This window comes from Blennius ocellaris, assembly GCF_963422515.1.
Source record: "Blennius ocellaris genome assembly, chromosome: 23".
NCBI classification, from domain to species: domain Eukaryota; kingdom Metazoa; phylum Chordata; class Actinopteri; order Blenniiformes; family Blenniidae; genus Blennius; species Blennius ocellaris.
In genome coordinates this window covers 16,203,127-16,227,384 of record NC_137672.1, presented here as the reverse complement: position 1 = coordinate 16,227,384, position 24,258 = coordinate 16,203,127, and the positions used below count along the sequence as shown (strand labels likewise).

Genomic DNA, 24,258 nt, shown 5'->3' with positions numbered 1-24,258 from the left:
TGTATATGTGTATATAAATGTTGGTTAAAAATGCTACTTCCCTCGCTTACTGTTACATAACTGCTCCTCTTTCTTACAGCCCCTTCATCCCACCAAACAAGACCCAAAACTCCAGCAGAATCCACCAAACTTTATTTATAAAAAGTAAACAATACCATGCCCAACAACAAAACCATTATTTAAAAAAAAAAAAAAAAAAACTACACAGGACAATATGTGTTATATAACATAATAACATAATGTGATGAAATGCAGTTATGTTTAGCGTGGAGACACCATGGTGCTATTTTCAGCTTTCCTGCTTCCTGTAATTCTTTTAAGAAAGTTTAAGAGGTTTTTTTTTTTTTTTATGTCGTTATTTCACTGCTGCTTTTATTCCCAGTGTCAGACTATTGTACATACTCGCTTGTTGAATACAGGCCCCGTTTCTTATCATAATACTCGTGTCGTTATGTACAGTGTTGTTTTAGTCGACACATGTCTGAAATTTCGTGTCAGCCGGTCGATGTCGTTTGTTTTTTTCCGATCCCCCCTCACACCGTTCACGTCACACCCAGACTTTCCCCTTCCCGCCGCCCTCGCCACCGCCGCCGCCGCCGCCATCCCGGCCCCCGCAGCAGCCGGTGGCCAGGCCGCGGTGCCGCGTGGCCGGCAGGTTCTTGTACACGGCCCGGCTGTACGGGATGAAGCACAGGCCCAGCTGGAGGTGGCGGGCCAGGCGGCAGTACGCCGCCAGCGCCAGGACCAGCAGAGGGGTGACCAGGAGGAAGCCCACCACCAGCAGGGCCACGCAGCCGCCGTCGGTCAGCAGCTCGGAGCAGTACGGCGTTGTCCCGTGAGGGCGGACCTGCGGCGGAGTCACAACCGGAACTTCGTCAGTGTCACAGTCGGTGTCAGAGGGGCGGCAACGGGCCTCACGTTTGACACACGAGTGGAAGTACAGACGCTTGGATGTGAAAACGAAACAAAGAGGAAAAGTACAAACACGCAGGGAATGTTCTATTGGTTTGATTTCTATAAACACATACAAACAGACAGTATTACTTTTAATTACAATATAAGGTTAAGGATTTGTTTTTTTTTGTTTTTTTATGAAATCCATCAGTTTTCACCATTTGGAGGTCTTACTAGTGACTTCCAAGTAGTGGATTACAAGAATAGTGTATTTCAATAGTAATATAAGGCTACAAATAATGAAAATTGTGAAAAATCCCAAAATTATGTGTTTCAGTTTTTTTTTAATGGAGCTACAGTGAGAGCTGAATGATGGAAATTGTCAAAAAATAATAAGAATAATGTATTTCAATAAGAAAATTGAGATGAGGCTATAACCAAATGATGAAAACAGCAACAAGGAATTGTTTCAATGAAAATGGTTGTATAACTATCAGAGGACTGCAAAACAATTTTCACATTTTGTCACTTTTCCCAGTTGTTTTATGTTCTAAATCAGTCGAAACTGTTATAAAATAAATGTTTGTTTCAAAAAATAAAAATAAAAAATTGACTAATATTTCTAAAAAGCCCCGCAGTTCCAGTATTTCTCTTCTCACTTGTCTGGACATAATTCAGTGGCTGGATGTGCAGCAGAGAGTGGATAAGAGCAGGGGGTGACGTATCCTCTGTGGTATGTGTGTGTGAGGTGAGGTTGGTCGTCTGAGATATAACAGAGAGAGAGAGAGAGAGAGAGAGAGAGAACACACACACAAGGAAAATATAGAGTAATAATAGGTTTGCTGGACTTCAGGTGATTATTTTTGATCTTCAAAATGCAGTGATCAAACCCAAACAACCTTTCTCTGTTAGATGGCTGCGCTTCTGTGGGAGAAAGTGAAAAGCAAAAGCAGAAAGTCGAGGGGGGTTTGAGGGGGGGGGGCAACGCTCTCAGGGTAATAGGGAGACCACATAACGCACCATGTGTTTGGTTCACATGGTGACTGAGAATATCTTTTTTTTTTTTTGTGCGTTTCTTTTACAAATATATCATTTCGGTTGTGAATTATTTGCTCTCTGTTCAGTTTGACGCTTATCTCAACTTTCTTCTTTTTTTTTTTTTATTTCCTCTGATTTCTCCCTTTCGAATCATCCTCGCAGAGCCCAGCTAATCCCCGCTAAGCCGCCGTCACATGAGGTCTAATTGTGAGAAAATACAGAGAATGCAGGTTTCTTTGGCCGTTGAGGTCGCCGGTCCACTGAAATGCCATCGGTCGGTATTAAAGTCTCTGACCCACGATGACTCTTTGGTTTAGTCCAAGCTGGGTTTTTTTTTTTTTGGGGGGGGGGGGGGGGGGGGGGGGGGGTTATCGTCACATGTCTGTGTTTAGTTTAACTCCATCTTTAAGTGGGGTTTTTTTTAGCGACTACAGAGCAATCTTTTAAACGTTCGCCTCCCCTCGACCTCTCTGTACCGTCAACATCTGAGGGATCTTCAGACGTATCTCACGATACCGAGCCTCTCATCAGTGATGGAGACGAGCCGCACCCTCGGGGGCCCCCGAGCACAAATATTTAAGCATTCTGAATCAAAAGTTCTGAGATTAGTTATGAGATTAGGACAGCCATCTCTCAGTTTCACATATCTTCTGCCACGTTGTCGCTGACGCCACAAGCTTTCATTTAGTACAAAGAATAAGTATTCTGGTCGCCAATTTTATTGAAAATTTCTCGTGAAAAAGTCTCCTGGTGCATAATACATGTTTATACAAACTTATCCTGAGTGCACGGAGTTTGTCATCACGTTCTAGAAATGTGAAAAAACTAAAAATCAATGTTTTCTCTGCAATTTTTCCCACTTGCTTGGTGGTTTGCCAGCTGGTTTTGGCCCGTTGACCTCATGTTTGACACGTCTGGTTCAGAGAAATGAACATACAGTTTAAGCCACAGGGTAACGGGTTCAGGCATTCATAAACAAAAGATGTGGTCATTGATTTTAGAAATCAACAAGACGGGTGTATTGCATTTATCCACTATTTCTCCATGTTTAGCTCTATTTATTACCGTGACTCTTCATTGAAAGTTCTCATCCTGTTGCTTTTTAGGTCTTATTATGTTTCATTGTGGTTTCTCTTCATCTATTTTTGATCTTGTTTGATTACTTATGCTTGACTTAACCTTGAGCTGTTGTCTTGTCTGTCTCATTTCCCTCGATCGATTATTATTATCTATTATTATTAAAACTCGTCTTAAAACCCATTTTTATTCTTTGGCTTTTACCTCAGCGTGAGACTCTGCTCTGGTTTTAGGGCCTTCGTTTTTTTTTTTATTGTTTGAACCTTTTATGTTTTGTTTATTGTTTTACCATCTGATTGTTTTTATTGCTTAACTTTTTTTTTATTGTTTTTATTGTTTTAATGTTTTTATTTTGTTTTGCCTCTTATATTTTTTTATTTCTATGTACAGCACTTTGTCTCAGCTACGGCTGCTTAAAGGGCTTTATAAATAAAGTTGAGTTGAGTTGAGTTGTTCGGTTCCTTGTGTGTCTTTATTTGTTGTGACGTGCCAAGCGATCGCAAAACCTGTAAGACAAGTCTACCCAATGGTTTATTTATTTATTTATTTATTTGATTTTGGCACATTTCCATAGGAAATAGGCTCAAACTTCAATGTAAATGGAAAAAATAAAGAAGAAGAAACCTCTTACCGTGGAGTGACAGAGGAATCCAAACACCACCATGGCGATGGCGGGCACGAGGATGGTGCCGAACACCAGGCCGGCCAGGCAGGCGTTGATGGCGGCGATGACCAGGTTCTGGGCCGTCACCAGCACCGAGCAGGCCCAGCAGTCCAGGGACCCGCGCAGCTCAAGGGGGGCCTCGCCGCCGCCACTCTCGGCCGCGGAGTAGGGAGGCGGTACGACCACGCGCGGGGAGGGGGTCTCCCGGCCTCCGCCCATGGCGGCGGTGGAGGCCAGGGAGTTGTGGAGGTGCTGGTGTTGGTTGAGGTGGTGGAGGTGGTGGTGGTGGTGGTGGTGAGGCGGCAGCTCCTCGGACAGGTCCAGCGCCTGGTGGTGGGCCCCCTTCTCCAGGGTGCCGCTCAGACTCATGCTGAACTGTGGAGACACGACACATCAAGTCAAGGTCAAGCCCTGGACGGTTCACTGGGAGGTCAGAGGTTTTTTTTTTTTTTTTTTTTTTTTTTTATCTGACAGGAAGTGAGCCTTGTGTGACGCCGTATGTGAGCCGATGATTATCAGCGAGCTGATTGGCCAAAAAGGAAAGGGGCCCATAATTGCCGCGTGTAGATAGCGGATGAGAGAGATGAAGGCCCGCGAGCATCAAAGTGGGTGTTGGCTTCACGTGTTGCTTGTTTTTGCTGACGTGTATTTATGTAACTGCAGAGGTCAGAAGTGCAAGTGGATTTCTTCTATTTAATATTTTATTAATTTATCTTGTTTCAAATTACAGTGTTTAATTTGCATAATGAATGCATTTCTGCCGGGGTTCACGCTCTAAAACATTAACGTGGACTATGTTTGAAAGAATATTCATAAAATAAGTTGAAATCTACAAATATTCAAGAAAATATAAAGCAATCAGTCAATATTTGATCATCTCTTTACATTTAAATGAAGAAAAATCTGGCTTGTTTGACATACTTTGTCTTTTTTTTTTAATATATTTTCTTTTGGACTTTGAGAGAAAAGGACAGTCGTTTGTTTATCCAGTAATCGGTGGTGACGGTTTCCATCACTTTCTTGTATTTAGAATCTGCACTAATGTTTTTGGTTGGATTTCTGTCAACAAGGATTAGTGAGTGGACAGTTCCAGAAAATGTGGTGATGGTTGACTTCCTTTTCTAAATAAAACCTGAAATCACTGTGCTTTATATATATTTATCTTTTAAGCTTATATACAAGCTTCTTTAGTTGCGGTTAGATGATTTTTACGTGGTGCACAGCTGCGGCTGGTACAGGATATCCTCGCCTCTCGGAGGTCAAGATGTAAGTAGAGAACGTTGGGAAAATCCTGCTGAACTTTTCAACCTGCTGGTCGATTATTCCGCCAACGCGGCACAAAATCAAGCACCGTGGCAGGTATATCTGCAAAGTCCACTTCCTCCATGGACTCACGGGAGTATATTGGAATCAGAGTAACAAACAAGCCGCCTCAGACTGCAAAGCTGGAGATTTACGATACGCTTCTGTTCTCCGCAACGCATTGTTGTCCCCGGGTGTTGTTGCGAGGTGGAAGGTCACACAGGAAGGACCTGGCAGGAAAAGTTGTGCATGTGCTCATGCGTTTTGTGTGCAGGGTTTTGTTTTTTTTCCAAGAATACCCGGCGGCGCTCCACCCGACTGACTCACGGTTCCTTGTAAGGTCTTTCAATGGCAGTTCGACGAAAAACGAACAAGTCTTTTTGAGTCGAGTGTTGGCAAATAAAGCGGTTGGACGATGTCTGATGAGAGGCAGCGGTACTCACATTGTGTTGTGGGGCCCGCTGGTCCTCTTGCTGGTCCTCCTCCAGGTTTGCTGGTCCTGCTTCGCCCCCCCACGCGTCCTCTGAGCTCAGATGTTCCCAGCCGTTCTGAGGCGAGGGAAGCTTTTCGGGGTGTTTATAGAAGTTCCCTCCTGGAGTCTTATCTGTCGGGTGGTGGTATGTTGGTATGCTGGCTTCCCCCAGCTCTGCTCTCCTGCTGCTTCTTCTCTCCTGCATCCAGGCAAGTGGATTCAACTTCTTTATATCCTTCTACCCTGTCCTTCGCTCAACGCTTGCTGGTGTCGCTCAGCGATAGCCCTTCCTCGGCTGGAGGCAGAGAAATAAATACAATCCACAATCGCTTTGTGGTCTTAAGTATGTCAAACTTATAGGTCTGCCCTCCTCCTTTTTTTTTTTTTACCCCCCACCCCTCCATCTCATTGCTGTCTCTTCCCTCCTCCCGCTCTCCCTGCATCCACCCACCAGACTTATCAGCCCCCCCCCCCCTGCCTGTCCTCCAACTACTCCCCTCGGCGCGCCGCATTCCACCTCTCCTATCCGGGACACGCTACACCCCCTTTACCCTCCGCCGGCTGCCATGGGGGCTGGGTGTTGTGCGTTCGGGGTCAGAGTGGGGCTGGCGGCCTGATAAGTTGAGGTTTCGTGGGGCGAGAGATCAAGGGGGGGGGGGGGGGGGGGGGGCAGTAAGGAGAAGAGAAAAGATCTCACAATGAAAACTTTATTCGGCCAAATGAATATATTTTTTGATTATAATAATGAAATCCATCTATGCTTTTTTATTTACTTTGGTCTTTAACACCAAAGTTGCTGGTTCGATTCCTTATGTCACCTTGACCTTATTGTTATGTGATGGCTCATGTACCGCACGTATATAGCTCTTGATTACTGCTTGATTAAAGTCTATTTACCATTCACCTGGATCATTTGTACTTTATTAATGAATCAATTCAGTTTTCTGGCACCTTGTTTCCTTCTTTTTTTCAAAAAATCGGAACTTTATTGTGAAATAAATCTCGATAAAATAAATTAAACTCCCATGGTGTTTAATTGGCTGAAATGCAGGGACAGGTCAGAAGTTTAGACTGGGGGTGTCAAAAATGAGACTCCAATCCAGCCGAACCACCGAACAAAGCATAAAAACGTCTAATTAAAAAAAATAATAATGAAAAAATTCTTAAGAGAAAAAAAGTCTGATATCTTCAAGTTCATATAGGATTTATTTTGTCGCTCTTTGCCCCGTGCACTGAAACCCAAAATACCAATTTGATATTTATTCTTTATAACTTTCCATTGCTTTTAGGAATCTTCACGTCACACTTTCAAGTTTCAAGATTCAAGTGAAATTTCAAGTAGATTTCTTTTTTTTTTTTTTTTCACCTTTGCTGAGGTTAGCCGAGGCCTGACCTCAGGTTTATTAAAACATCTATAGAAGGAGCTTTAAAGCAGTGACGTGATGAAAAGATTAAACACGACTACACGGAGTGACAGAGAAAGGAGAAGATCCCCGGGGGACGGAGGAAGCCAGTAATCAGATGACCAAAGATCAGAGCACGACGCTAAATAATTACCCTTGTCTGATCCTGATTTTCCAGCCGTTTTCCTTTGAGCTCACGGAGTTTATTTACTTCCACTCCTTCTTTGCGTCCAACATTGTCCCCAGTTACCCAGTGAACCTGCGGACATTAAAGAGGCGACCCCCCCCCCCCCCGAGGCTCCATCATAAACACACTTCAAAGTTTGACGGCGATTACGCCGCATGCTGGGGATTGGGTCCTTGGAGTTTTTTTGTCTCGGTGGATGGGACGGCGTTCCCGCTCTTATCGTCACCTTGACCGCGGCGCTCGGGGCAGACGGAGGTGGTCTTCCTGCGTGTTTGCAAGCAGGATTTCCTTCAGTCTTGTCCAGCCGCTGGCCTGTTGCCTCTGGTTTGACCCCGGGATGTGCTGACCGGCCAAGTAAAGTTCGCATGGGAACCCTTTGTTTTTTTTAAATAAGACGTGGAAAGTTCAACAAAAGTTGAGACATTTGTTTTTAGATATTTTAGGCGTCAACAGCGCAACGATTCTTAACCCTGATGCTCGCTTCCTCACGTGTCTGGTGTAGATTATAGTCGGATTATTGCATTTTGGCTATGATGTCAAGTCGATATTGGCAGAAAAGCAAACTTTCTTTATTTAAACTTTAAAACAATTGACTTCCTTTTGAATTATCGGGGAGGAAACTGGACTTTAGTTGTTCCTCTCCGCTGTCGATGGACTGTTGCAACTTCCACAATCTGCTTTCCTCAGTTTATCTTGATGTCCAAATGGAAATGTTTTCGACACAGCTACTTGCTGTGAGCTGGCTTCATGATGTTTGAGAAAAGTGTGAAATTCAGCATGTTGGCGACGGAACATTTTCAGATCCTGTTTGGGTAACGTATAATCACTTGCGTACTTCAAGTTTTGTGTGGACAAAGTACACTTCAAGTGAAAGTAGGAGTGTTGGATAGATCAAACTAAAGCAGGGGTGTCAAACATAAGGCCCGTGGGCCCCAACTGGCCCAGAAGAGGCTCCAATCCTGCCCGGCGACAGCTGTAGGAGAGGGTTTGTGGACATTTTACTGTAATCTGCATCATTAATATTGACTTTATGTTGGGATTGGAGTCATTCTGGGTTGTAATTGCTTGGTTTTTGCAAAAAATATGCACATTTACTCTGCGACAACAAAGAAATATTAAATTTTAAGGATTATTCTGACACTACTTTACTGCTCCAGCCCACTTAAAATGAAATATGTGGCCCCTGAATCAAAATGTGTTTAACACTCCTGGACTAAATCTTCACTTTTGCATCACCTTATATAAACTCTTGAATCATAACACATTTACTGTTGCCGGACGAGTTCAGCACTAAAAATCTGTATGAAATGTAACCGAGTAAAGACAAGCACACGACTCCCACCACTCTTTGCATTTATCAAAAAGCGTTTATTATTAATAGTCATAGTAATGTCACACAAATTCACAAGTGTTTTTTTTTAAGACATGTCTGGCTCAGTTTGGTGTGTGTGTGTCTGCAAGTATGTCTGTGTGAATTTCTCTAAACAGTGCAGTTATAAATAAATGACCACAAAGAGAAGGAAAAGTGTAATATTGCAACAGGAAAAATAGAATTCTCATTTTAAGAAGACAAAAAAAAGAAAAAAAAGTTGTTCAAAAGAGAACATTTAGCACCATCTATCCCGTTATCATATTCAACAGATATCATAAAATCATTAAAATCTTATCTAAAAGCCCCCTACAGAGTAAAAAATGTTTTTTTTTTTACCATTTCTCAAAACACTTTGGAAAAAAAAAAGTTTTGTTTTTTGTTTTTTTTTCCATAATGAGCATACAAACACAGCATTCCATTAGTCCTCTTCTCTACGTGAGCAGTGTGCCTATCGTCTACAGGAAAGGTGGTGTTATATTCAAGATAAAGATATAATTTAATATATATCAGGAGAGAAAAGGGCAAGGAGTGGAGAGGCGAGCACCATAGAAACAGCAGCCTCCACTCCCGCAAACATACAACCTCCACATTTCAGTTTTTAAAGAGCAATCAGTCACCATTAAAAAAAAAAAAAAAAATTAAAAATCAAGAAAAAAAAAATTGCAAAAGATTTTACAACCCTATTAAAAAGGGAGAACATTGATATCCAATAAATAGAGGAAACATTTTAAATTAAATGTACAATGTCAAAAAAAAAAGGAAAAAAATTCAGGAAATACTAAGTCTGCATATTGGAACAATCAATCAGAGGTACAACACACACACACCAGATGATAATGATTTTTTTTCTTTTTTTTTCAGTTCGAACAGAGAAGGAAGAAATGAACAAAAAAGACCTGATGACATGTGAACAGAATTACATCTCCAGAGGAAATAAAAAGTATAAATTCATTCAAACAAAATGTACAACACATACAAGATTCTGAAAAAACAAAAAACAAAAAAAAAAGTCAAAACGCCCCCCTAAACAACCAAAGTCGCTAAAACCCGTATCTTTTGAAGCATTTCCAAACAATTGTAATTTTTTTTGTTTTTAAATTCTTAATGCTTTAGAAAAATGTTCATATCTCTATTATTAGTATTTTTCATTTTCTCTCTTTTACTAAATACAAGGCCAATGTGGTATATATCTAGGCTGATCTAGTTTAGAAAAAAAACTGAACAATAAATTATTTAAAAAAGACAGCACCCCACAAAATTTTTTTTTTCAAACAGCATGTACAAATTTCAGTATTCAAGACAACAGAAAACGTGTTTTTTTCTTTTTTTGTCTTCTTCCTCTTTCTCCTGGTACTGACAGCAACACGCCACTGAAACCATCAACTACCCTCCACAGTTTGTTCAACGGCAGCACCGACTGCTCCTGGCTCCCAGCATGCACCACTGCCAGGGTTCTCTGGTTGTACAAAAAAAAAAAAAGCACCGTCTGGGAGTAAACTGGTTTGTCTGTCCTTTTTTTTCGTTTTTCTTTTATTGGCGGCTTGGTATTTCTTCTTGTAAACAGTAATCGTGAGTAAACGTATTCAACTGGCTGTTCGGCAAGTAGTAGCAGTAGTAGTAGCAAAAGAAAACAAAAAAAAAAAAACGACGTTGAATGATGAAAGGGTCGGCTGAAACACCACGGTGAAGCTGTCTTTCTTTTCTTTTCTTTCTTTTTTTGTCCTGACTTGCAGGAGTTTTGGTTATGGCTGAGGAGACACGAGCGAGGGACTCTGTCACCGGGCGGAGGAGGAGAGCTGCGGAGACGAGAGACGACCCATTAGTTCACAGGAGATGAAAAACGGATTCGAAAATTACATCTTCTTAGTAGAGATTCAAACCCTGGATCCCCCCCTACCCCGCCCCGCGAGAGTTAAGCGTGTGCTCACCAGGTTGAAGGAATCGTATGCGTTCATCAGCTCCTCCATGCGATACTGCTCCAGCACCACCACGTTGTTCAGGCTGGGGTTGCGGTGTCGAGCGCAGTCCTCGCAGTGGACCACGTACGTCTTCCTGCTGTTGCTCTCGCTCGTCACGAACAGCAAATTGAACACCTCGACCTGTGGAGGGGACACACTGTTTTAACCTCGTACATAGAGGGAGTCATTTAGGATTTAAAGAGAAAAATATCCACAGCGTCATCTTATTGTGGGTGAGTAATAATACTATACGGCAACAGACGGTCAACACTCACGTCACACTCGTTGCAGTAGTAGGCGGGCTCGTCTTTGACGCGACTCTGATAGGAAATCTTCTTGCCATCGGCCACCAGTTGGTCCCGCAGGATCTGAATGCGCTTCATGGACTGTAGCAGGCAGTGTCTAGGGAAGCGGAGGTGGCGGTTTAACATTGTGTGTGTTTTTTTTTTGTAATATTCACTACAGGGCCACCACGGCGTCTGCTGAACTCACTTGATCATCTTGTAGGTGTCTGCGTCGCTGATCTTCAGCGTGCGAGCCACGTTCCAGGACACGTGGATCATCGGCACGATGGACTTGACTTTCTTCACTTCGTTCCACTCAAACCTCTCCAGGGCCAGCTGATACTGGTAACCTAACACCCGGAGGAAGACAAGACGCCGTCACGGATCCAGCTTTTTGGGTATCACACGTCTCTCCCCCGTGGCCGCAGGAAGGCGACGCCACTCACCGTTGAGGGGCCCGACGTTCCAGGCGATGTTGTTGCACCAGCCGACGGCCTGAACCCAGTGGACCGTGCCGGCGTTGATCCACACCAGGTCTCCGGGCCGCTGGATGAAGCGGTACACGGGGATGTTGGCCTTGTACAGGTCCTCCAACACCGGCCACCAGGACCCCGTCAGGTAGTCCACCCCGTGCCTGAAAGCACACAAGGCGTTAATCTCACTGACTTACCGGCGTGTGACAATCAGGTGCAAGTGATGGCGATCAACTGTCTCTGCAAACTCACTTTTCACAGAAGTCGTTGATGGCCTGCCAGTAGTTCTCATGGACGGAGAACCACTCGCAGTCTCCGGGGCCGATGTTGATGTTGACCGAGCAGAAGTTGTTGTTCTCCTGGTGACCTGTTGAATATGGGAACAAGACGGCGTGTGTTATAAATAAATGTATATAAAAAAAAATTGTGATCTCTTAACACGTCATCCACCATTCTCCGGGTGTCTCTCACCTGGCGTCCGGCTCCCCGGGACCTTCATGTACAGCTGGACCGTGTTCATCCCTAAGATGGTGTGTCCCACGTGGCTCAGCATGTTTCCACTCGACGCCACGCGCATGAATGCCGGAAGCTTCTGCAGCTCCTGAAGCTGGGACTTCCACCTGGGCAGACATGAAGTGGAATTTAAAACTCTAAAAATCTAAAATTATCTTCGCTGCATTTCACACAACTTGATTCAAAAAAGGTTTCTCACCTCTTGGGATCCGAGAGGTCAATGTTGGTGCCGAATTTGATGATCTTCCCCAGAGGTTTCTGCTCGCCACTAAAAGAAACGTTCCAAACATTAGCAACAGACTGTAAAAGCCTCCGGTAATAATCGGATCTATACGTTCCATATCCTACATACTTGCTGCCTTCTTTTGAGCCGTCCTTGTTTGGAGTGTCACAACTGCTTGGCGGCTTTTTCTCTTTCTCTTTCTCCTTCTCGTCGTCGTCGTCCTCCTCGTCGCTGCCTTTCTCCTCCTGAAGACACATGAAATCGATGATCTGGTTTTTAATGCCGGGTGCAAGAATGAAGAAATCGCGGTAGCGGTCGGGGTTTTTTTATTTATTTTTTTTACCTGCAGACTCTCTTGGAAGCTGGAGGCTTGGTACTGGGCGTACTTTGCGATGGTGGTGTGGGAGCGGCTGCTCTCACAAGGCCACGTCTGGCCCGTGCCACTGGGGTCCCAGTTCTCATCGGCGGGCTGCTGGACCTGCGTCCTCACCTCCACCGCTTGCTCTGCGTTGGCTTCAACCAGGGACTTGGTAGAAAACAGCCCCAGGTCTGAAAACAGAAAATTATGAAGTGTGTATTTTAGTATCTTGAAATCACACTGCTTTTTTTTTTCTTTCCCTCTTATTATCTGGAAAAATGACTTGCGACAGAAGTGAAGAGTGTGAACTCACTGAGTCGTAGAGATCCCGCCAGGCCTCTGATTACGGTGACAGGGTTTTTGGGGTCTGTGCAGAACTGCAGCAGCACGGGGGAGAAGGCGTCCCGCTTACTCTCCAGCTGGAAAGGACACGTCATTTTATTACGTTAGGCAGTGAATCGCCACAAGAGGGCAGCATGCGCATTTGCTGTGTTGCACAGCGGGACAGTGGTTGGAAACTTACGTAGATGCTGGGCGTTGGAGGATTGAGCTTCTCTCGAGGAATGGGTTCATCTGCGGTCATGATGGGTTTTACTGAGAACGCTGGCAGTAAATAAGATTCCTTCAATTTCCCTTTAACCCTGGCGCCCCTGCAACATAAAAAAAAAAAATGATGAGAAGAAGTTGGAAAAATGTAAACATCTCTAAACTTCATAAATTCCAGAGAGGATGATTTGAAAAAGAAAAAGAAAAAGAAAAGAGTCTTACTTGCAGGACCGAATAATTTCACTTGCGGTGTTTTTTATACAGATTTCTTCCAGCGGGATTCTCTTCTCCTCCACCTCAGAGGCGATGAACGTCTCCCGGTCGCCGCTCTCCACTTTGATCAGACGGATCTTCAGCTCCTTGGGGGGCCCGTCTGACAGAGCCTTCAACTTCAAGAAGTCCGTGGGACCCAGCGGACCAGAATCTGGGCCTTTTCTATGCTCCGATCTCTCTCTTGCGCTGGAGGTCCATTCTGAGTGCTCCCCGTCGCTGGTGGAGCTGGCACCCGACGCCTCCTTGTGCCTCCTCTTATCCGAGTCATAATGGCTCCGATTCTTCTCCAACCCCTCCTTCCTCTGGAGATTAAGGTCACCGAGAATCCTGCGATCCTTCTTCTCCTTGTGGCTCTTGCCGTCCTTGTGCCGCTTGTGACCGGAACTGGAATGGCTGGATGAACTCGACGAGGAAGAGGAGAGAACCAGCTCGTCTCTTCTCTCTCGGTGCTTCCTCTTTTCTTTCCGGTCTTCGTGCTTCCGGCTGCTGCCGTGGCCGTGCTTCCTCTTCTTCTCCTTCTCGCGCTCTTTGTTCCTGTCCTTCTCCCGGTGCTCCTTCGCCTTCTCGGGCTTGTGTCTGTCTTCCAGTGTGCAGTGTCTGCTGGTGTTTGGGAGCGACTGGCGGCCGAGCATCATCTCGCAGCTCTTTCCCAACTCGGCCAACGAGGACTCGGAGATGGTCGTCAGCTGTTGCTCCTCCTTGATCACCTTGATGGGCTTTACGGTGGGAACGCTCCTCTTCTTAACAGGGCTGGCGCTCTCCTCCGTTTCTCCTTCGTCGGTCCAGACGTCACTGTCCTCCAGCTTTAGTTTCTTGTCTTCCAGAACAGGACGAGGAGAGGACTTTAGAGGTGGGACGGCAGGACTAAACGGCGGGTTCGTCGAGTCCGACGTGGGAGAACTACCTTGCTGCTGCCGGCAGATGTCGGGGCCCAGAGACAGCGAAGACGAGTACTTGACCCCGACCAGAGCCGACGGAGGGGGTCTTCCGAAAGGCCCCCCGCGATATGCGTACTTCTGGCTTTCTAGGACGGTCGCCAGTGACTTGAACATGCTGTTAACACCTGTTTGATGGAGGTGGGGTCTCTGAGGTGGCGGAGAGCAAGACGGAGCCTCAGAATCCTCCTCGTCCTCGTCCTCGTCCGCTTCGCTCTTCGTCTGCTCGGGGAGGCCGTAAAGCTTCGCTAAGTCACTGTGGCGATAATTGGTGTTCCCCACTCCCGCTCCCATGTCCAGCGATTGCTTCGAATTCAGAACATTCGGGGAGGGCTTCAGGTAGTCCTCGTCCTCCTCGTTCAGCGACGACGTCCGGCTGCAGGGAGACGCCAGGGAGCCTTGGCGGCTGAGGACAGGTGGGCTGGCATTCGATCCGAAGTCTTCCTGGTTGGGCTGATGCTTTGTCGCCGGAATCAGGTCGGGGGCACACAGGTAGCTCTTGATGGGCTCGACGCTCGGCGAAAAGCTCTCGAGTCGGCCGGCCGATCCCGACTTCTCGCTGTTGTACATCTCCTCCTCCTTCTTGATGGATTCGTCCAGCATTGCCATGATGTTAGCCAGACCATCGGGCAGAAGGGTGGACAGCTCGGACGACTCCTCCTCAAACTGAGCGCTGCTGGCATTTTCCAAACCAGCGTCCGCGCCCTGCTTGTTGGAGATTCCCCTGGAGGAGGTGGAGGTGGAGGATAAAGCGGACGGGGGGAAGCCATCTCTAGAAAAGGCCTGGTACAGTTTTGGGGGCTCTCGCAGTGCCAAGGTGGGGAGAGGATGTTGGCCACCGTCTCTCTCCCGGGCCAAGTCTTTGGATTGGTTGGGTGCTGCTTGCATTGCCGGGGGCTTGTTAGGATATACCGGCTGGTTCATCCCTGAGGTATTGTGTGTTGATGAGGGACTGAATGTCGTTCCGCCATTGCTGCTCCACATCTCCCTCTGCCTCTGCTTCTCTCTGGCATACTCCGTCTGAGGGGTGAGAGGAGGCGGCCGCAGCCTCTCCATCGCCGCGCTCGGCGCCTGCCCGGGTGGACAGGCCAGCACGCCGCCACGGCTCAGCCAGGGGTAGTTTGGAGACGCGTGAGAACTGGGCGGTGGAGGACCTGAAGGAGGTGAAGTACTGAAGGAGAGAGGAGGTGGTGGAGGCGCCGTGGAGGTGTTGGCGGAGAGAAGTTTCTCCAGGTTCTCGATCGCCGTCAGCTCTTTCCCCTTGGCGCTGCTCAGTTGCTCCATTTTCTTTCTCTCCTCCTCTCGCTGTCGCTCTTTCTTCTTTTCCTCCCTCTCCCTCTCCTTTCTCACCTGTTCCTGCCTCTCAGCTTCCCTCCTCCTCTCTCTCCTCCTCTGTCTCTCCCACTCCCTCTTCTTCCTCTCCTGCTCCTTTTTCTCCCACTCTCTCCGTTTCCTCTCCTCCTCTTGCCTCTCCCATTCTCTCCTCTTCCGCTCCTCCTCTTGCCTCTCCCATTCTCTCATCTTCCTCTCCTTCTCCAATCTCTCCATTTCTCTTCTCTTTCCCTCCTCCTCCCTGCTTCTTCTTCTTCTCCAGCTCCATTTTCTCCCATTCTCGCCTCCCCTCCCTCCTCCTCCCGTTGCTCCGCTTCCTTCTTTTTCCTCTCCTCATTTCTCTTTTCCAGCTCTTTCCTCTTTCTCTCTTCATCAAATATTTGCCTCATTTCCCACTCTTTCTTTTTCCTCTCCTCTTCTCGATGCCTCCTCTCCTGCTCCTCTCGCTCCCTCTTTCGTCTCTCCTCGGCTTGCATATGTCCCTCCAGCTCGGCGTCGAGCTTGTCGAGAGCCTCCTCGATGGACTGAGGGACAGACTTTGGAGCTTGCGGGCGAAGCTGGGGCTGAGAGTAGATCTGAGTCTCCAGCGGATGACCCAGTCTGGAGGAGAGGGCCGGACTCGTTGACGCAAGTGCAGGGTTGGCGGCGGAGCGAGGGACGGGATGCGAGAGTCGCATGCTCGTGATGACGCTGTCCCCCGTCCTCTGGTGTGCCGACGAGAACAAAGGAGATTGCGAGGAAAAGGGAGGGGGTTGTTTCAGTTCGGCCTGAGCATAGTATGACGCCTTCTCCTTCGCGGGCTGCGTTTTGATGGGTCCCTGTTGGTGAGACTCCCTGGCAGTGGGAGGTTGGTCTCTCCGACAACTCGGCTGCAGCAGAGCATCCACCTGAGATTTGGGGCTCGAGACAACACTGGTGGAGTTTTGAGGTCCTGGCTCTTTGACGTTTTGCCAGCTGCCATTGTTCACAGAGTAGCCAGCAGGGGGTGATGTGGTCACTGTGGCGACAGACGGCATGGGAGCGCCATTGTTATAGCGGCCCATGGAGCAGGAGGCGTGAGACATGGGAAGATTGGACATGATGACAGGCGTTCTGGTGGAGGTGGCTGGAGGCAGAGGAGGGCTGACGTGATGGCGATGCTGGGAGGGAGCTGGAAGCCGACTATCCACAACCTGACTGTGGCTCTGCTGGTGCTGAGGTAGCAGACCTGGAGGCCTGTAGATGCCCGACTCCTGAAAAAAACAACAACAAAAAAAAAAACATGACAAATGATCATCAGTTCATACTGTTCCTTGGACTCGGTTGGCTTTCCAACTGCTTTGAGATGTGAGTCTGCATGTATGCAGAATGGCATGTACTCACCTGGGGGTGCCTGCTGGGCCTGCTCTGGTACCTCCAGGCCTCGTGGGGGCCACTTTGCTGCTGATGAGGTACTGAGGCGCTGCTGGCAGGAGCAGGAGGAGGAGGAGGAGGAGGAGGACCCTGGTGCCCCAGTCCAGGATGAGGCTGAAAGTGGCTGTAAGGCACACTGCTGCTGCCGGCTGCAGAAGTGTTTGCTGGTGACGAGTGGATGCGTACTAGATGATCTCTTTCCCCCCTGGTTGGAGTTGCATGGTTGCTGCCTTGGCCCGCAGAGAGGGGGCTTCTCTGGTTGTCATGACCACGTGGTTCTATGGACTGGCAGGGTGGAGTGACCTTTAGTTTGGAGGTGGGACTCCGATATGACGTGGAGGCAGAGGATGAGTGAAGAGAGTGATGCTTCAGAGTTTGAGGTTGTAACGCATCTTTCTTGAGCTGGGGAGCACATCCCTGGTTGTAGCTTCCTGGAGAAGAACTTAGTGGAGAGGTGAGGTTGGAAGAGGGAGGAGAGGGCTTTTGTAGGTGGCTGCCCATTCCCTGCTTGATGTTTTTCTGTTAAACCATAAAACAAGAGCAAAAGAAGAGGATGTTTAACCAAGATAACATCTGGTTTGGTGACATAAAACTGGTGAAAGACAAAAATGTACCCATTTACTCAAGTCTAACGACAAAATATGAACATATGTTTATTATTTCTCTGACCTGGAACTCTTGTGGTGGTTGGTTTTTACGCTCAGAGGTGTGGGGCTGCCAGGGGCCACTGTTGTCCTTGTGGAGGGGGTTCCAAAAAGCAGGTTTTGGGGGGAGATGATGAACTGCAGTCTGCTGCTGAGGCAACACAGGCTGGCCAGAGCCGGAGAAACGCTGCAGCCCGGGATGGGATACCTGCACAGGTGATTTAATATCATTATTTACCCTTCAACAAAAACAAAAACTGTTGAAAGATGTCTTATTGACAGACGCCGTGGCCTTCCGATACCTGATCTGAGCTCTTCTTCCTCTTGCTGGGGCTGGGGCAGTCTTCGCTGGTTGAGCGAGAAGGTGGGTGGAGGGGTGGCTGAGGGGTGTGTTGAATAACCGAGTGCTCTCCTAATGGAGGGCCAGGTCTCTTCAACTGACCCCCGAGCATCTTCCCAGAGTAGACCCTTTGCTGTGAACAGAAAATGAAAGGACCTGTGTTACAGCGGATCAAACCAACGATTGCATCATCAGTTCAAAAAAAAGATTTGTTGCAGAATTCAACAAAAGATCAGTGGCGGCCGCTGAAAGTGCGGTTTCTCTCGTCCATGCTTGATTGTGACAGCCAGGTTATGGATTGCTGTGTGATATACGGCTGATGAAACACGACGCCGGCTCATTAGACAGTTCTTACCTGGTGCACCTGCGCCCACATTTCATCTCCCAGCAGCGGTGGACCCCGGGGAACATGCTGCTCCTGAGGACCCCCAAACTGAAGCAAAGCAGACAGAGGAACCGTGAACATCTACTGTCCGTGAATAAAAATGTGTGTTCAAATATAAAAATCAAATCATTTTGCTGCACCTTCATCAGCTGATTTGCCCTGCTGGGAGGGTGATGTGGGTTGGGAGGAGGTCCGCCGCCGCCGCCCGGATAACCTCCATTATGGAGACGGAGCGAGTGCTCGTTGGGAAGGGGCAGCACAGGATGCCCTTGAGGGGGAAGGTGGGATTCGTAGAGCTGCCCCAGTTGCTCCCATGCTCTATGGGGAGGTGGAGGATGAAGGTGGTGAGGCGGAGGTCTCTGTTGCTCTCGCTGCATACCTGGTAACATTGCCTGAGGGAGCTCAAGCTTGTCACCTCCTCGCATGGCCCTGAAGTGCCAAACACAAGCATCGAACATCACGCAACAGTTTGGCTGAATTTCATTCGTTTTAACTTCTTAATGTAACCCTGTTGACTTACCCATTACTTAAGTATTTACTGTGATGGTTCAGTCCACCCATAGGTCCTGGAGGTAGATGGGCAAGTAGCTGGTGTTGGTTCATTGCAGGTGAACACCTGAACGCAGCACACACACACACAGCACACACACACACACAGCTCAGTTACACACCATTTCACAGCTCAATGCAACTTCCACCTTGTGGATTAAGTGAAAAAACTAAAGTTGTGACTTTCTCTGACCGTGTCGTCATGACTACAGACCTGGCAGACGGCTGCCAGGCGCGGCCGCCCACGGGAGGCCATGGCCCCCGGTTCAGTCCTTCCAGAGGGAAGGAGTCCCGTGTGCCTCGCCCGCCAAACTGCTCTACTGCGTGATGCATCCAGCCTGTGACATGCAGTCACTCAGTTACAACACAGACCCTTATATCTTTACAAATAGACAATTTAAAAAATATATAGCAAAACACGTGACTGTAAGATAGCGGTGGAACTTACCAGACTAGCTAGTATCTGTGAAGCCCTCCACTGCAGCACAGAGAGGGCCTCACTCCAATACTGTGAAAATCTGTAACGTCCGACTTCTGTGTTCAGCACCAAGAGTCTAAAAGCCAACTGGCTGCAGAGAGAGAGAGAGAGAAAAACAAACGCTACTGTGAGATTGGTTGAAACAGAGACACACTCAAAAGACAACAAAGACCAATGGGCTCTTCATTAGATGAGCTCGCTGGAGTGTGTGTGTGTGTGTGTGTGTGTGAGTGAATGAGAGTTTGTCAGCATAGAAGGTGTAGTAACAAATAAGCAGGGTCGTGATTATTGATAGTAAAACTATCAATTTCAATTCATTGTTTTACCCACTTTATCAGAATTAGGGTCAAGGAGGCTGAAACTCCCCAGCCCATCACAGGGTGAACACGAGGAGGCAGATAATCACACACGTATGGAAAAATTAGTCACCAATAAGCCTCAAAAGCATGTATGACAAACTCCTGTAAACTCCTCGCAAAAAAAACTTCAGGTGAAATCAAACTGGGGACAGTCTTGCTGTGAGAACTAACCAGCACCCCTAACATATTATTTCTTTGTGTTGGTGCCTGTTATGCATTTAGTCAGCCCGCAGGAGGCGATAATGAAGGAGCCAGGACAGAATCAGATTATTTCGGAGGCCCAGATGGCTCAGTGGGGAGCTCACCTATGAGGACAGACCTAGGGTTACTGTAATCCTTACCATGGGCCTCCTGATAGCCAGAGACAGAGGGAAAGACGGAGAGTGAGAGGCCTTGGTCACATGCCAAGTGTGTGTCTGTGTGTGTGAGTGTTGTTGGAAGCAACACAAGTGGAAACAATCCAAGTGTGCAAGCTGCACAGTGGTGTTGGGCTTGTGCTGTTTCAGTGCATGCAAGAGAGAGAGAGAGAGCAGTACGCTCTCTTTTAAGTGGATGATTATGTGTGTGTACTGCAGCACTCTGACGTGTGTGTGTGTGTGTGTGTGTGTGTGTGTGTGTGTGTGTGTGTGTGTGTGTGTGTGTGTGTGTGTGCCTGGTGGATACACTAAGGTTTAATCTCATTACGGCAGGCGTGATGGAGAGGAAGAGGGGGGCAGCCGCGACAGACGGTCTGAACAGGATGGAAGGATAGATTAAGGAGAGGAGATGGAGAAGAGGGACGAGATGGAGGGAGGTGGAGTGGAGAATGGGAATGGTGCCATGAAACGCCCACACACCTTCCCACACACACACACACACACACACACACACACACACACACACACACACACACACACACACACACACACACACACACACACACACACTACACAAAGGAAAACAGTAGTGGGAAAAACACATAAAGGAAGCTTGGAGATAACTCTCTCCTCCCTGCTTTCTGAAACACTAGACAAACATGAACACGAACACACACACACACACACACACACACACACACACACACACACACACACACACACACACACACACACACACACACACACACACACACACACACACACACACACACACACACACACACACACACACACACACACACACACACACACAGACACACACACACACACACACAAATACAAAAGACAGAAGGTGTCGTGATACAAAGGAGTTCAAAGCACTTCGTTTTATAAAGAAGTGGCAACAAAACATCCCCGAATACATGTGAGATGTAACGATAAGGCACAGCCCCCATTGATTTGAACAGACAAGACCTGAATGATCCAAAATGACCTTATTTACATCCCATCTATTTCATTTATTGGTCCACTTTAAAGACGACAAAGCCTCACTGACGGCTGAAATAAAGAAAGGAAGGACTGACTGGGGCTGACTGAGAAGTGCTGTCTAATACATCGGTCAGAAAAGCACTAGACGCCGCTTATGATTCATTTCTTTCGCTCAGCATGGCACTCTTCCACGAGTTTTTCCCAAAATTAGCTCTGGACATACGCAGTACTTCCTCCCACCAGTTCCTCTCCTCCTCCCTTTGTCCTCCACCAACTCTGGATCTCTCTCTGCCTCTATTTAAAGCCCGGCAGAGGATATTTCTATCGTTGCACACGTCTCACTCGAGAGCGGTGGTTGCTGGACGGTGACACACACACACACACACACACACACACACACACACACACACACACACACACACACACACCACACACACACACACACACACACACACACACACACACACACACACACACACACACACACACACACACACACACACACTCACACACACACGTCACCCCGTCTGATCTCTCGCCTCCTCCCATCGAGCAAGGCGATGCTGCCGAGTGAGATAGGCCGCGTAAACTGTCAGGGGCCGCACTCGGCATGCCTCGGAAGAAAGCGATACGAGCGCACTCCTGCTGAGCGTACCTTTCAGAGTAGCACCAAGTTATTGATTCCACAGTTGTGTTGCGTCTCAGCTCCAGCTGCCAATCATCTCTCTGGGGTCTCCTCAACCCTGAAAGGAGAAGAGAGAGAGAGAGAGAGAGAGAGAGAGAGAGAGGAGAGACACATTGCCGTCAAGCTGTCAAGAGGAACAACACGAAGTCATGGTAAACAATGCTCAGAGTTAGCGCCCCGTGATTCAGAGTCTGGAGGTGGTCCTACTCTTTCCGTACAAACCAAGACCCTCGTCATCCTCCCTCCTCTGACTTCAGAGGCAGTGCGTCGTCACTCCTCCACCCCCACCCCACCCCTCCTGGTTTTCTGAACCGAGGTTACGTCTGGTTTCAGAGAAATGTAAAAAAAAAAAAAAAACCTGAACTTGGCTCGCAGGCAGGGGACAGAGAGCGAGAGAGAGAGAGAGAGAGAGGGTAAGTCAGCTGGGAGGCTGACACAATAGGAGCGACGGGGGCTCTTGTTCACTCGCTTTCTCATTCTTTCTCACCCAGACACAATGGCGGGACTGACTGTGCAGCTTAACAGGCGGCCGGACACACTGACGGGCCTGAACTCACTCCGGCAGGAAGAGCCGACCATCACAACGGCAAAGAGAAACAGTGAAATAAAAACACGCGAGAGAAGAAGACGGTGTGAAGTGCATTCAAACGAAATCCGGCTGCGACCCGGTTGGCGAGTTCATCCAGGGACACAGTGGCAAGGTTGTAATCACCATGTTTCACCGAGGGCGTGTGTTTATGTCTGTTGTGACCAAACATTCATCTATTCTAGTTGCTGTCCTGGCTATCGCATATCTAACAGCTTTCCTACCAGCACAGTGTGAGAAACCCAGACCTCTGCGTAAACTATCTGGTTTCAGACACTGTTACATACGAGCTCAAGTTCTATTAGACCAAGCCGAAGTGACGAAATGTGGGTAAGCTCCTGGTGTGCGAGAGAAGAAGCAAGCGAAGAGTGTTGCCTTGTTTGGTTTTCGGGAACCCCCCCCCCCCCCCGCGCGATGACTCAGCACTCCGGAGAGAAAAAGGGCTTACCCCAAACCGCGTGGCCTTGAAGCCCGCCCACCTGGGACTCTCACTTAGTCAGGTGACCGGGGGCGTGTTTCTGCACGGCTGCCGGAGCCTGACGACGGTGGGAATTTCACCGACCGCATGATGTCATTTCTGCTTCTTCCTCAGCTTGGGTTATTTGTCTGTGTGTGCGTGTGTGTGTGTGTGTTTGGATATACAAACAGGATGCGATGACGAGCTATATGGGTTTTCTATCTCTTTTTTAATCACTCAGAAAGGAATCAAACTATTAAAACCGCAAGTTCAAGCGAAATGAAAAGGGAAATTTGAATCTGTCAATCTTATCAACACATTGGGATAAATGACAAAATGGGTTGCTCAATCAAAAAAAAATCCCCCACAGTAGATTCAACCAGTCAGGAGGAACCCCCCCATCACAGACGTGTTCCTGTCAACACCCCTGATGATGCCCGTTGATGACTGTCATAATACTTGTGAAGTAGAATCAACCACATACATGAACTCTGGGGGGGTTAAATGTAAAAAAAAGTGCATAAATATGTCTACAATAAAGCCACGTGGACACAAAAAAACCAAGTCATGAGCTCGTGGCTCTCGCGCCGATATGACGATTGAGTCAGCAACGTGAGCCGAGGGAGAACGAATGGCTGACATTCAGGACGGTCAGATGACGTTTGATGCAGAACATCATCCCTCATTTATTCAACCACAAGGGCGGCAACTGATCCTTCGCCAGAACAGTGAAAAACACAGAGAGGAAACATTCTGGGCGTGAAAACAAGTTTTCCGAAACCTTTTTTTTCTGTATAATTTTCTCAATGAGCACCGTGAAAAATACAAACACCTGACTGCATGCAGCTGAACTGTATTCCGATGGCACCAGTGACCGACAGATGTAGTTTGAGGGGGGTATGTGGGTTAGTGTTTGGAGTGGAGTCACTGTGCAGAATGACCAATAGAAAGAGGGCAGATGAGGTGAAGCAGCAGATAACAGAAAACGGCTCGAACAAAATCGGCGCTTTTGTTCAGGGAAAGCGGAAAGGCCATGCATGGTCTTCCCTCTCTCCCACTCTCGCTCTCTCTCTGTCCTCACTCAGCCTTTCCACTCCCTTTGGCCATTACATAATCAGTCCCAGATAGAGATCGTGTTCTGGAGGAAAGACTGCATTTCTCTCTCTCTCTCTCTCTCCCTCCCTTTCACACACAGACAAACAGAGGAAGAGCCAGCCCTTGCATCCGTCCTCCCTCGCCTGGTTGCTGAGCTCCCCGACGGTCTGCATGCACACGTGTGTTTGTTTGTGCGTGTGCAAAAACGTCAGCGCGTGCCAATCCAAGACGACGGCGTGGGCTTTGCTTCATCACGTCCGCATTGGAGCAGAAACCCACACACAAACACACAAACACACACACACACAGATTTAGAAGAGCTTGCATGGGTTTGTGCAGTGTGAGGGTCAGCTCAGGACATGGTGAGCCTGCATTGTTTGTGTGTACACACACACACACACACACACACACACACACACACACACACACACACACACACACACACACACACACACACACACACACACACACACACACACGAGTCGTGGACAATAATCCACTTCCAACAACACAACAATCCGTCCAGGAGACACGGCGCTGCCCTGACCCCTCACCCAATTCCACACAGGCCTTTCTGCTCAGCCAGCCATAACATGGCCAGATAAACACTCGTATTTACCTTACTGTGTCGTCTGTGA

At 47.7% G+C, this 24,258-nt stretch overlaps 2 protein-coding genes across 2 annotated transcripts in view; both read right to left on the bottom strand.

Moving 5' to 3' along the window:
- Positions 1–547: 547 nt before the first annotated feature.
- tmem88b (transmembrane protein 88 b) lies at positions 548–5,515 on the bottom strand (the record flags this gene model as incomplete). Its single annotated transcript, XM_080518854.1, has 3 exons — positions 5,419–5,515; positions 3,641–4,048; positions 548–847 (listed from the first exon to the last, which is right to left on the bottom strand). Exons 2-3 carry the CDS (start codon positions 4,040–4,042, stop codon positions 548–550), a joined length of 702 nt encoding a protein of 233 aa, XP_080374980.1. The 5' UTR covers positions 4,043–4,048; positions 5,419–5,515.
- A 4,468-nt stretch (positions 5,516–9,983) lies between these two features.
- The window catches only part of kdm6ba (lysine (K)-specific demethylase 6B, a), a 20,038-nt gene continuing 5,763 nt past the window's right edge, over positions 9,984–24,258 (bottom strand). Inside the window, 23 exon segments of the mRNA XM_080519043.1 lie at positions 9,984–10,205; positions 10,338–10,508; positions 10,643–10,769; positions 10,860–11,001; positions 11,098–11,285; positions 11,377–11,491; positions 11,596–11,744; positions 11,837–11,905; positions 11,990–12,105; positions 12,204–12,409; positions 12,532–12,637; positions 12,742–12,868; positions 12,987–15,597; positions 15,600–16,536; positions 16,667–17,215; positions 17,366–17,548; positions 17,643–17,813; positions 18,036–18,113; positions 18,206–18,494; positions 18,586–18,681; positions 18,829–18,952; positions 19,063–19,183; positions 21,453–21,540. Of these exon segments, the coding sequence (XP_080375169.1) occupies positions 10,185–10,205; positions 10,338–10,508; positions 10,643–10,769; positions 10,860–11,001; positions 11,098–11,285; positions 11,377–11,491; positions 11,596–11,744; positions 11,837–11,905; positions 11,990–12,105; positions 12,204–12,409; positions 12,532–12,637; positions 12,742–12,868; positions 12,987–15,597; positions 15,600–16,536; positions 16,667–17,215; positions 17,366–17,548; positions 17,643–17,813; positions 18,036–18,113; positions 18,206–18,494; positions 18,586–18,681; positions 18,829–18,947 (6,570 nt within the window). The 5' untranslated portion in view covers positions 18,948–18,952; positions 19,063–19,183; positions 21,453–21,540 and the 3' untranslated portion in view covers positions 9,984–10,184.